The sequence below is a fragment of the Myxocyprinus asiaticus genome, chromosome 2 (genome assembly GCF_019703515.2).
Source record: "Myxocyprinus asiaticus isolate MX2 ecotype Aquarium Trade chromosome 2, UBuf_Myxa_2, whole genome shotgun sequence".
NCBI lineage: Eukaryota > Metazoa > Chordata > Actinopteri > Cypriniformes > Catostomidae > Myxocyprinus > Myxocyprinus asiaticus.
In genome coordinates this window covers 1,450,726-1,465,000 of record NC_059345.1, presented here as the reverse complement: position 1 = coordinate 1,465,000, position 14,275 = coordinate 1,450,726, and the positions used below count along the sequence as shown (strand labels likewise).

Genomic DNA, 14,275 nt, shown 5'->3' with positions numbered 1-14,275 from the left:
TGTTGTGTGTAGTATTGTATGTTGTATTCCGTGATGTGTGCGTGTTGTATGTTGTTACGTGCTGTTGTGTGTATGCTGTATGTTGTATTCTGTGATGTGTGCGTGTTGTATGTTGTGTTACGTGCTGTAGTGTGTATGCTGTATTCCGTGATGTGTGCGTGTTGTGTATGTTGTGTTATGTGCTGTTGTGTGTAGTACTGTATGTTGTATTCCGTGATGTGTGCGTGTTGTGTGTATGCTGAGTTACGTGCTGTTGTGTGTATGTTGTGTGTAGTATTGTATGTTCTATTCCGTGATGTGTGTGTGTTGTGTGTATGCTGAGTTACGTGCTGTTGTGTGTAGTATTGTATGTTGTATTCCGTGATGTGTGTGTGTTGTGTGTATGCTGAGTTACGTGCTGTTGTGTGTAGTATTGTATGTTGTATTCCGTGATGTGTGCGTGTCGTGTGTATGTTGTGTTAAGTGCTGTTGTGTGTAGTATTGTATGTTGTATTCCATGATGTGTGCGTGTTGTGTGTATGCTGTGTTACGTGTTGAGTGCATGTGGTGTTTAAGATGTGTTACATGTTTTTCTGTGTACACGTTGTGTGTATGTTTTGTGTTTGTTGCGTTACGTGTTGTATGATACGTACATGTTTTGTGTGTTTTGTTATGAGTTGCTCTGTGCATATTGTGTGTAGTATTGTGTGAATGCTGTGTTACATGTTGTGTTTGTTGTGTTCACTGTTGTTGTGTGTAGTATCGTTCTTTGTATGTTGTGTTGCGTGCTGTTGTGTATATGTGGTGTGTATGTTGCGTCACGTGTTGTGTACCTGCTCCACTGTTTTAAACATGATGTCTTCCACTTTCAGAGCCGCCAGTCCCTCTTGCTCTGCCAGCGGTGCGATCAGCTGAGCACCAGCAGCCGCAACTTCCTGCAGCACTGCCACCACACGAGTCAACTGCTTCCTGCAGTCCAACAGCGTCTCACTCACCTACACAACCACACATCATCACATTAAAAAGACACCAATGGTCGATGCGTAACAGTCAATATCTCAATATAGGCCAAACTCAAACACTGTCCTGTATCGGAACGTTTTAATGAAGCAAAATTGTTTAGAAAACTTTCTGTAAGGAGGTCGACTCGCACCTCAGGTGGGAAGGCGACTGCGGCAGGTATTCCAGGCGCGTCCGTTCCAGGCATCCGCCTGCGAATTTTCTTGCAGAATTGACGCACGTCACCGCAAGAAGTGTCCAGGTCCTTCAGCAGCACAGAAAGCTCCGCTCCTTCCTGCCCCGCCTGCAAGAATGCTCGCAGACGGCCGACCTCTGACCCCATGCAGTCCAGAGCACTCTGAGTAAACTACACATCACAGAGAACAACACGTCAGACTGTCTTACCTGTCTCTGTGTAGATAACAATACTGAAACATTTCTTTGGGAAGTTGACCTGCACTGTAACAGGCTATCCAAAAACTGCATCAAGATCTACAAACCTTTAAAAAGCATTTGTCTAATTATTATAAGTTACATGTTCATTTTAAGAGCTCTTATTAAGTAGTAAATAGGCTGATAATGAATAAGAGTGTGTTGGTGTATCCAGTATGCATGTTTGTGTTTATAGACCTTGATGTGGTCAGCGAGTTGTATGGAACAGTCTTCAGGTTGTTCAGACAGATGCACGCTGTACAGTTGCTGATAGAGAACAGATAAAAACATTCAGCATTGAACTAACACGGACACAGTTCATCAAGTAATGCAAAGTTACTGAACATTTATCATAATTCAGGAAAAAGTTCATTTTTCATTAAACAGTTCATTGAACAAAAGCGGGGCATGTTGTCACATTATATGGGGTAAATTGTCACAATGGAACCTGCTGTTAAACAGCCAACAGAAAAACAATTATAAAACAAATCAATTCAAGAAACAGCAAGTGTAAAAATGGTAACATAAAACTTAATTTATAACATTTTCATCCTGTGACAACTTGCCCCAATTTAAATGTGACAACTTGCCCTGATCTGATATTTATAAATTCATGTCCTGAGGACATAGTAGTCCTTATATAATATAAAAAATTAAAAATATATATATATATATATATATATATATATCCTTTTTATAATTTGATATACTATAATATAATTAGAGCTGTCAATTTAACCTGTTAATTTAGAGAGATTAATTATCTGAAAAATAACTCTAATCATACCTCCTCACCCATACTTAATTTCTGTTTAAGGGATGTTACTATAATACAAATATATTAGTTATAATTATTTAAAAATAACTATTTATAATTATTTAATCAATATATATTGAATTATTGTTATTTGATTGCTAATTTTTATATATGCATTTAATTGGATTAAAACAGCACTAAATATATAATATAGTATAATAGAATAGAATATGATATAATATATGTCTTGGCACAGAAAATATGATTGGCTCAGTATTAAAAGAACAAAACTAAATACCTGATAATAAATGAGTTTGTACCTGGTAGTATTTAATGGCTTTAGTGAGCGGCTCCACTTGAACCGTCTCATCCAGCTGATCTTTATGAAGCAGATCAATGAAGAAGTCCAGAGAACGCTCATGAACACTCATCTCTGAATACAGAGTCCCCATCCGCTTATACACCTCAACACTGCACTGACTCAGAGCTCTGAGAGAGAGAGAGAGAGAGAGAGAGTTAATCCAAAAATAACAAGTCCATGTCTCAGGATAATCTTTAGAATTTCTCTTTTGTGTTCCTCGTGAGACAAAGTCATGTGGGTTTAAAACTGCATGATATCAGTAAATGATGACTTCATTTTCATTTTGGGGTGAACACTTTTAAAAAAGAATACTTTAAACAATGTCAGCAGAGCTTTTGAAGTGAAATGCATCATATGAGAGAGTGACATGCTTGGGCAATACACACACACAAAAGAGAAAGCACTCAAAGCATCATGTAAAGTCAGTTTACACTCAGTGACACTGTGGTTGTGTGTGTTTTCATTTGTGGTAGTCTTACATTCCTCATTATCATAGAGACACCGGCGGGTTGAGTCACTGAGAGACCAGGAGGTTGTACTCATATATTCAGTGTATAGAAACGTTCAGTAAATGTTCAGTAAGATGCCCATGCACCACAAAAAAATATAAAGAAATAAATGAAATAAACAGAAGTTATATTTTACAAAAAGAAGATGAAGCCTTTTTTCTTTTTCATTATTTACATGATAATTAAGCACATTAGTTACTGTAATCTAAAGACTTTTTTAGTCAAAAGGTAGTGTAACACAACATTTACAATTCTTTCTTACTGACTTTCTATTAAGGCAATTAAATTACTTGGGTTTCACATTTCTAAAATATTATTTATGTATAATACATTTAAAAAATGAACTCATATGTACGTCTGTTTGCACTTCTGTGACAGCTGAATGGAGTGCGACAATAAAAAAAGAGGAAATATAGACATTATTTTGAATGCATTTGTGAAAAGTGTTTTAGAAAGTAACTTAAAAGTAAAATATTGTAAAATCTGATTACCATTTTTGGAGAATTATTTTGTTGAGCAGTTTACCCTAATGGTAACACTTTTATTAACATTAGTACATGCAGTAGGTATCATCAACAATATATCTTCTACAGCGTTTATTAATCATGGTTAATGTTCATTTAGAAAAACACAATTGTTCATGTAAGTTCTTGTTCATTCATAGAGCATTAACAAATGTTAACATATGCAACCTTTCATTTTAAAAATGTAATACTAAATGTTGAAAGTGGCATACACAAAATAAAACATCTAAAAAAAAAGGAGGGTGAAGCGTTTGGTATCATCGTAAAGAAAACTTTCAGGGTTTTTTTTATGATATAGGTTATGATACATTCTGAGAATCTCAGCCTAAGAAACTGCTGAAAAAAAAAAAAAAAAAAAAAAAAGAGCCAAAAATGTATATGTATTTTTCAGATTTGACAATATATATATCTCTAGATGTAAATAAGGTGGCTCCGAAAAATTGCTTTTGTTTAATTCCCAATCATGTCAACTGTATCTGAATTTGTGTGTGTGTGTTGTGTTGATACGACAAAGCAATCAAAAGTTATAACATTACAAAAATAATTTATCATTGTGTCCAAAAACATCTCCAAACAAATAAAACATAATAATTATACATAAGAACTAATTACACATGCAAACACAACAATGACTAAAGGTTTGCATAGCATGTAGACATGATTTTAGTAATGAGATTTCACAGAATGAGTTTCATTCTGTGTCATTTGAGTCATCATTGAGTCTGTGTCATGTATTTGGCGCCATCTCCTGGTGGCCATATGTAACATTGTGCTTCATGTGGATTATCTAATGATCTATACATCTGATTATCTTGTGTGTGGACTCGTTTGAAAGATAATCACCTCCTCTAAGTAATGCTAGGTGATATTTTATATTCCATTTATTTTTCGTTATAAGCAAAAACGTGGCATATAAGCAACACCAACATAATTGTCAAAGACATATACTTAGCTATTACTCGCTATATTTTTGTCTGTGAGTAAAACAAATTTGGCTGGTTGTATTCTACTCTTTGAGAGCTTTCCAGCAACATATGACACATGAATATTTGATCAGTTTGATGTTTTTACTGATTACAATAAATGTGCAGTACAAAATTATTAATAAATTATCAAAATGTACGACTTCTGGTTTGTCTGCAAATTTTAAAGCACTTGTTCAGTTTTTTTTTTCCATGCGGGCCCATCTGAGCTTAAATGTTTAATCTAATGTTAACAAATTTAACCTATTGTAAATTGTTCCCATTATAACATATTTAAAGTAATGATACTATGCTCTTCAATTAGCTGGTGAATCTTTACAATAACATCAAGGCTTCAAAATGTGTTAAATATTGTTTTAAAGTGTACAGCACTAAAAACAACCCATTGTCAGTGAACACAATTCTGAATGTGTAATAGGTCCAATGTCTATGCAGAACTATGAAAAGCAAATGCAAATTGAACTTGCCCTCATATACCGCATTTTATGTTTTTTCCTTCAGCCAAATACAAATCAGTGGATTTCGCTGCATCTCGAATAAATTCTGTTACTGTTATTGTTTCACATACTATACAGTGCAGTAGTAAAGATGGGTACATACAGTTCATATTTGTGCAGTGTGGCCTCCAGCAGAGTCAGAGAATAAACCAGACCAGATGCAAAACTCAGCTGCTCTCCAGCGGGGCCTCGCAGTCCAGCACGCTCCACCGAACCGCCGTTCAGATCGAACTTCTCCTGCGCCTGTTTACTGATCAACTCCGCCTAACAAAACAACATCATCATCATATATAACTCCATAAATGACCTAATAACGGTCATGCATTTTCAAGCCAAAATATCTAGTTTTAAATTTAGTAGGTAAACTACATGTTTCCATGATTAACATGATAGTAATGACTGTTCTTGCACAGCAGTGCTCCACTGAGCTTCCACAAACAATCTATTTGTATCCTTCTCCATAATGTAATTGTGCACAATTTTCACTTAACATATTTTATGGAAATAAAGTTGCATTTGGTCAAAATCGAATTGTGGAGAGTCCCTTGAGCATGTCAAGTCACTCTGTGAAGATTACCTCAAGATATCTACATTGGATCATGTTGCATTTGGGCTCACTTCAATTCAGAGCATCTACTTTACGTAATAATTTTTCATATTTTATTTCAATTATTGAAATAAATTCATTGAATTCATTATTGTTAACGATTGTCGCTTAATGACATTTCTGAACTTTGCAATCATATTTGCTATGCACTAATAGTCCATATCACTGACTGAATGTTTTTACTAGAAGTGTGATGAAACATCATTTTATGGGGATGCGAGGAGCTGTGTTTGACAGCGGTCGACAGTTTGTTAGTACAATAATGACCCCGTTTACAGGGTTTTTGAGAAAACGGCATTCAGAAACATCACGTAAACGCAAACTTCGTTTTCCTTATTCCGCTTAATGGATTAAGAAAAAAAAAAACGTTTTCGAACACAGGTTTCTCCCAGAGAACACGGCTTATGTGGTCATGTAAACGCATTTGCGGCATTCATAAAGGTTTTTGAAGAGTGCAAATGTACGTGGAAAACACTGGATAACCAAACAAATGACACTTGAAATCTTGCTGCAACATATCAACAAGTCAACATGGCAGGAAAGGGCAAGCCATACATACAATCAAGTAAAACACTCTAGTTTAAAATATTACTGTCCCTTGCGTCCACGTTTGTGCTCAAGTGCACCGGGGGAATCCCGGACTATACAGTAAGAGGAAAACCCCTCTATTACTATCAAACACACACACACACACCTTGCAGATGAGTCTGGGTATGAGCAGCAGCACCAGGATGCAGTCGTGATCTCCTCCGTGTCTCAGGAAAGACTCAGGCATGAACGACGTGAGCAGAGCCACCTGACGATTCGCTTGATTCACCTCCATTTTACGCAACTCCATCTCAATGGCCTACACACACACACACACACATACACACACACACACAAACCACCATACAAACAGACACACACACAGACACGCATACAAAAACAAAGAGACACATACAAACACACACACACACACACACACACACACACACACACACACACACACAAACAAACAAACAAACAAACAAACAAACAAACAAACAAACACACACACACACACACAAATGCTTACATTCTATAATATAACTTTTAAGGTTAAAGTGTGCATGTATAATGTAGGCTATTCATACTTTAGCATAAGCTTTGGTCTCTGCAAACTTAATCTTGAAGTCGAAGAGTTCAGTCGCCGGCTGCTGCAGCTGTTCGGCCGTGCTGCTCTGCTGACTGGTCAGCTCATGGTTCACTTCCTGTTTTGCAGAAGAGAAAAGAGATAAAAAAATAAAAAAACTTTGAAATGTAAAAAAGCTCAAAGATTCAGGACCTACAAAACCAGAAAAAAATTATGAATGAATGAATGAAACGAAAGAACAAAAATTGATCTTTTCGGTTTGTACTTCATTACGACACATGAAGCCTTTTCAACAGAGTTTCATCTGAGTCTCACTGACCTGCAGGTGTGTGGTGAGATCTCTGTACTTGTTGATGGTTTGTTGATAATCTGCGACGGTCTCTTGCGCAGCCTCCACTCTCTTCTGAGCCTCTCGGACTCGAGCTCCAGACAGGTCGAGCTGCTCACGCAGTTCCAGCTCCGTCTCGCGAGCGTTCTCCTGCAGTTCATCATTCATCTCGTTTATCGCTTCCTAAACAATGCAACAGAGGTCAAGGGTTAAAGCCATCGAGTCAGTAAAATAAAAAAGAATAAGACTCTGTTTCAAGATGCATCATCATAAGTGATGGATTATGAACACTCTACGAAAGGCAGCAACTCTATGAATCATATAAATATCTCACGACTCTCAGCAGATTCCAGTAGAGTTTGATTTTAGCATTTTCTCTTTAAAGGATACATGTGGCACTGCCTTACAGTTAGTCCAAAAGAAGCATCTTAGCATCTCAGAAGGCTATGGACGCCCTGAACCGCAAGGTGAAAAATAAATTCACTTTTTTTAGGTGTCTAGAGTGGATATAAAAAGTCTACACACTCCTGTTAAAACAGCAGGTTTTTGTGATGTAAAAAATTAAACAAAGATAAATCATATCAGACTTTTTGCACCTTTAAATGTAAAAATTACAACGTATGCAATGCCACTAAAAACCAAAGTGAAACATTTCAGAAAAAAATAGAATAAACTGCATAAGTGTGCACATCCCTGAACTAATACTTAGTTGAAGCACCCTTTGATTTTATTACAGCACTCAGTCTGTTTGGATAAGAGTCTATTAGCTTGGCACATCTTGACTTGGGAATATTTTCCCACTCTTCTTTGCAAAAACATTCCAGATCTGTCAAATTGTGAGGGCATCTCCTGTGTATGGCCCTCTTCAGGTCCCCTCACAGATTTTCTATAGGATTCAGGTCTGGGCTCTGGCTGCGTCATTCCAAAACATTCATCTTTTATTGCTGAAGCCATTCTTTTGTTGAACTGGATGTGTGCTTTTGATCACTGTCATGCTGAAAGGTGAAAGATCTCTTCATTTTCAGCTTTATAGCAGACGCTAGAAGGTTCTGTGCCAAAATTGACTGGTACTTGGAGCTATTCATGATTCCCTCCACCTTCACTAATGCCCCAGTTCCAGCTGAAGAAAAGCAGCCCCAAAGCATGATGCTGGCACCATCATGCCTCACCGTGGGTATGATGTTCTTTTGCTGATGTGCCGTGTTGTTTTTGTGCCAAACATACCTTTTTACAATTTTGGGCAAAAAGTTCAATTTTGGTCTCATCAGACCAAAACACATTTTTCCACATGGTTTTGGGAGACTGGATATAGGTCTTTGCAGGCTTGGATGTTTCATTTCATCAGAAAAGGCTTGGTCTTGCCATCCTGCTCCATAGCCCAGACAGATGAAGAATACGGGAGATAGTTGTCACATGTAGGGAGCAACCAGTACTTGTCAGAAAGAGCTGCAGCTCCTTTAATGTTGCTGTCGGCCTCTTGACAGCCTCCCTGACCAGTTTTCTCTTTGTCTTCTCATCAATTTTGGAGGGACGTCCTGTTCTTGATAATGTCACTGTTGTGCCATACTTTCTCCACTTGTTGATGACTGTCTTCACCGTGTCCATGGTATATCTAATGCCTTGGAAAACATTTTGTAGCCCTCACCTGAGCTATACCTTTCAACAATGAGATCCCGTTGATGCTTTGAAAGCTCTTTGTGGCGCATGGCTCTTGTAGTAACATGCAGAAAAATCCTACAAGAACAGCTGAGATTTATTTGGAGTTAATCAGAATCACTTCAGTTGAAGACAGTTGTGTACTGTTTCACATGAGCTTGATGATTGGTTGATTCTGAACACAGCCACATACCCAATTATAAAAGGGTGTGCACACTTGTGCAGTTATTTAATTTTATTTATTTTTCTCTCTGAAATGTGCCACTTTGTTTTCCAGTGGCATTGCATAGGTTGTCATTTTTACATTAAAGGTGCAAAAAGTCTGATATGATTTATCTTACATTTTTTACATCACAAAAACCTGCCGTTTTAATAGGGGTGTGTAGACTTTTTTTTCCATCAATTTATTTTTTCTCTGAGCATTTTATTTTGCAAGCATAACATTTCATACTTACTGATAGTGGCACTTGGTGGCTGAGGTTGGCACCACTTGCTAATTGTTAGCAAGCAAGAAGAAAAAAAAAAAAAAAAAAAAAGAGAAAACAAATTCAATGAAAAATAATGAAAAAAAAATATTTTTTTTTTTTTTTTTTTTTTTTTTTTAGAGAAAACACATTTTGAGAGAAAAAAAAAACATTCAAAGAGAAAAAAATTTAAGAGAGAAAAAAAATTCAGAAAAAAAAAATCAGATTTTTTTCACCTTGCGGTTCAGGGCTTCTGTAGAAGGCAGCCTACCTTTAGAAACAGCCTTCCTGTAGGGAATATCTAGGAAGCCTAAAAATGCTGCCTAGGTAAGCAGATGACTAGGTTTTGGAATGGAGCATAAAAGTGTTGACAAACTTCACAAACACTCAGTAAATATGCTGTGTGTATATGAGTGTCTGTCTCTCTCACCAGGTCACTGACAGTCTCTCTGAGTTCTCGCACTTTCTCCTCCAGGTCTAGATTTCTCTCCGTCAGTGTCTCCACCATCTCCTCCGCCCCGAGAGCGGCATCCACCTGTAACACATGTTTTTTTCATGAATATTTTTTTCATGAATATCTCTGACGCCTGAAACTAAATGGGGCAATTTTTCTGATGCACCGATTAGAAACGACCTCATTCGGATGCGAGCGCTTTGCTGTACTTTTACTTGCGAGCTGTGGGTTGGTTAAGTCGATGTTGTTGTGTAGCGCTGGATGGGCCGCTCAAAATAATGAGGAATTTTAATAGCGCCACAGACATGGTTGCTGCAGAGATTTTTAAAATCAAACTTAAGACTTTCAGACTTTTTTCAAGACCTGAACAAATAAAATTAATACTGTATCCCCATCCCAAAACAAACCAACACAACATCAATAAATCATGCATCACATACATTCAACATGGCCTTAACATTGATCATCAGTAAAACATGGTAGGATATATGCAAGTTGAAAATACTCAAGACATGCTTTCCACATATATATCATATTAAAATTGGTTTATGCACCATTATATAAATAAATACAAAATAGAGGTCGACCGATATTGGATTGTGCTGATTTGATCATGTGTTGAAAGCCAATAGTTTTTTTTTTTAAATCTTTCCTTTGATGGAGAGGGTCAGAAAGAGGCTACAAGAGTCTAAACTGAATTAAAATCCAGATGCACTTTATGGGGAGTGGATTTGATTCATAGTGGGGAACTTGCACAAACACGCACACGCACACACACACGCACTCGCGCACACACGCGCACTCGCACAAGCACACACACACACACAAACGCACAAGCACGCACTTGCACACCTGTTCTTTGAGCTCATCTATGGTGGCTTCAGCTTGTTTCATCTCCTCTTGTAGTTTCTCTTTTTGTGCTCGCAGTGTCTCCAGCTCAGAGTTCTTCTTCTCCATCTGTTTCTGAAGCTTCACGTGTTCCTGCTTCTCAGACGATGACAAATCCCTCATCCTGAACGCAACACACACACAGAACAGAGTGCTCATAATAAAAACTAAATCTTTGCCACAGTGTTTCTTGTTACCGCTTTCCATCAGTGAAACTCCGCCATTAATGAATCCACAGCGAAATGAATCATTTCTTACACACTGAATGATTCACTGAATCAGTCAGAACTATTACTGAATCAATATTTGACTCACTTACTGAACTAAAGGCATCATTACTTTCAGAAATGAAGCAAGAGCTGATTTGTGTACTTAAGAGCCATGAAAGTTTGCAACAGTAAGTTTTATTTATTTGTTTTTAATAAAAATGAATATATGAATGAGCGCTCACAGCAAAAACAGAATTCTGTCGGAAACACTGCTTTGCCATATTTCACCCCAAAATCAAAAGAAAGAAATATGAAATTACATTTTGCATGAAGAAACCATTAAGATTTTTTGCACTGTGACATTTTCATGACGATTAACCCTCGTGGTATTCGGTAATTTTTTGCCTATATAAATTTTCTCCATTTAATAAAAATGGTTTCCTTTATCTGAGCAGTACAAGACTTGGTGACTTGTCCTCCATTTGCAATCTGAACAAAAATAAATAAATAAATAAATAAAAAAGGGCTTCATTCGGTAAGTTTAAGAGGTCGTAAAAAAAAAAAGCGACACCTTTGGTATTTGCAGTCGAAATTGACCGACCATTGAAAATGAATGGGAAAGACCAGAAACAGAGCAATTTATTTTTTAATCTGTCAAATACAATCATTAAATCAGCCACAATGGAAAAAAAACTGGACAGAAATTACAGGGTGAGACTTTAAAACATCCTCAGTGCAAAACACACACACACACACACACACACATACACAAATTAACTTGAGTCTTTTTTTACATTTGTCAAAAAAAATGTTACACACACTCAGAAATGAAGGGGTGAGACGATAACACACTCACAATGCAGAACACGCAGACACACACACACACGCACGCACACACAACCAGGGCATCAATAAGTGGAGCTCTACAGCCATTTTTTGGTCATTGTTGGAATTACAAGTCATCTGTTGTTATGCGGCTGATGACAGCAATCTGACACACACACACACACGTTTGTAAAGTAATTTTTTACTATAAAAAGTTTGCTCTGATTCTTCTGTTTTATATTCTAATTGAATGAGTTTCTTGATGTTCATTTTCTTGACATTATTATGCATTTACTTTGAGTTATTAAATGTTTATGTTTGGAATAAATTATTGGTAGAAAAATGTTTATTCTGTGTCATTGTAACACCATGGTCAGGTTTGACTGCAAACATAATGACATTAACTGCAAAAACTGACACTTTAAATCAATGTTAATATGCGAAACTTTGACAGATAATAGTTTGATAATGTCTAAATATATATCCAAATGCATATCTTGTGATGAAATATTAAATTAGGTTACACAAGTCATCAGACTACAAAGTATGTGTCTACAGTCATCTACTGGCTGTTACTGGCATGACATGGTGTTCAAGTCATGTTATTTATATTTTGTTCACCAGATGGCAGCAATCTGCCTCCAGTGTAAACTGCCTGGCCAAAAAAACAAAGTTGCATACTCTAATATATTCGTTGGACCGCCTTTAGCTTTGATTACGGCATGCATTCCTCGTGGCATTGTTTTGACAACCTTATACAACGTCATAACATTTATTTCCGTCCAGAGTTGCATTAATCTTTGGCCGAGATCTTGTATTGATGACGGGAGAGACGAACCACTCCGTAAAGTCTTCTCCAGCACATCCCAAAGACTTTCAATGGGGTTACGGTCAGGACTCTGTGTGAAAATAATTCCTCATGCTCTCTGAATCACTCTTTCACAATCTGAGCCCGCTGAATCTTGGCATTGTTTTCCTGGAATATGCCCGTGCCATCAGAGAAGAAAAACATCCATTAATGGGATAACCGGGTCATTCAGTACATTCAGGTAGTCAGCTGACTACATTTTATTACTGCATAATGTTGCTGAGCCTCAGCCTGACCAACTGAAGCAACCCCAGATCATAACACCGCCTCCAGAGGCTTGTACAGCGAGCACTATACATGACGGGTGCATCATGTGCTTCCCTTCTTACCCTGACATACCCATCGCTTTGGAATAGGGTAAATCTGGACTCATCAGACCACATGACCTTTTTCCATCGCTCCACAGTCCAATCTTTATGCTACTTTATGCTTCCGATTAGTCTCACTAACAAGTGTCTTTCTTGTGGCCACACAGCTGTTTAGTCCCAATCCTGTAAGTTCTCGTCACATTGTGTGTGTGGAAATGCTCTTACTTTCACTATTAAACACAGCCGTGAGCTCACTGTTGATGTTTTATGATGTGACTTCAAGTGTTTAAGTGATCTCCGATCACATTTCTTCCGTGAAGCTGACGGTTCACCACTATCCTTCCAGGTTTTAATAATGTGTTGGACAGTTCTTAACTCAATTCCAGTGATTTCAGCAATCTTTTTAGTCGTTTTATTTGCTTGATGCAGGACAATAATTTACCCCTTCTGAAACACAGTAACATCTTTTCCACGATCACGGGATACGTCTTCCGACATGACTGTTTAAGAAATGAGAAGCTACACACTGCATCAGTTAGGGTTAAAAGAATTATTTCCATCTGAAACATATTAATCACTGCAATAATGATCCAATCATAGACTCTTAACTATCTGCTTATTTAAATCCAAACGGCGACTTTATTTTTTGGCCAGGCAGTGTACGTCACATTCTCATAGTTTCTTAATTTTAAAACTTACAGAAGTGTAGGTTCTGAATTAAAACAATAATAATTAAATAATTTGCTTATTTGTATATGCAAATTAATGTAATGTAAATAAGATAAAAATAGCATAAAATCCCAATAGAAATGCATAATTTTTAGGGTGGTCAGTCGATTGACAAATTTAATCGTGATTCATCAAATTTTTTTGTAGTCATATTTTTGAAAATGCTGAAATTTGACAATATAGATACTTATTTTCCATGAATTCAATGGGAAAAGAGGACTGATAGTTAAGACTTGACGTGCTTCAGTGGTAATTAAAATGCGCTAAAAATACTTGATTTCTATCACAAGTCCCATCTGGGCTTGTTTTGTACAAGAAATAATTGCGCTAAGAGGTCCTTCCTCCATCATCACTGACACAGAAGCACTGTTGTGGTGTTTGTTGTGAAGTGTATGTCAGTGTAATGACTCTGGGCGGACACAATGACACATCATACAAGTTCAGCCCTACCAACCAGTGTTTATGCTGTATTAACGGTAAATGCGTAGAAAAATTAACGCGTTAAACTTTAATTCATTGCATGCGTTTAATGTGTTAATTCCAACAGCTCTAATAATTTTACTGTTCTTACTTCAAAGAAGAAATGGTATCATTATCATCATATAAAAAAAAAAAGAGGGTTACACATCTGACGCTTCCGGTCAAAAATGACCGTGAATACCAAAGGGAGGTGCCCTTTTTCAATACCATAGGAGGGTTAAGCACATTGTCCACCAATACTTATTACTTTAATTCAAAATAAGAATATTATTTATATTTTTAAGTATTTACTTTATACACAAGT

General features: G+C 37.0%; 1 protein-coding gene across 2 annotated transcripts in view; it reads right to left on the bottom strand.

Annotated features, from left to right (window-relative positions):
• Positions 1-14,275, bottom strand: part of dctn1a (dynactin 1a) — a 50,709-nt gene that overhangs the window by 13,053 nt on the left and 23,381 nt on the right. For both annotated transcript variants that reach the window (XM_051645620.1, XM_051645629.1), the window contains 10 exons: positions 10,517-10,676; positions 9,641-9,745; positions 7,082-7,273; positions 6,764-6,880; positions 6,343-6,495; positions 5,145-5,305; positions 2,488-2,656; positions 1,609-1,677; positions 1,133-1,345; positions 813-974 (listed from right to left, as the gene is read on the bottom strand). In XM_051645620.1, the coding sequence (XP_051501580.1) occupies positions 813-974; positions 1,133-1,345; positions 1,609-1,677; positions 2,488-2,656; positions 5,145-5,305; positions 6,343-6,495; positions 6,764-6,880; positions 7,082-7,273; positions 9,641-9,745; positions 10,517-10,676 (1,501 nt within the window). The remainder of the gene's footprint in view (positions 1-812; positions 975-1,132; positions 1,346-1,608; positions 1,678-2,487; positions 2,657-5,144; positions 5,306-6,342; positions 6,496-6,763; positions 6,881-7,081; positions 7,274-9,640; positions 9,746-10,516; positions 10,677-14,275) is intronic.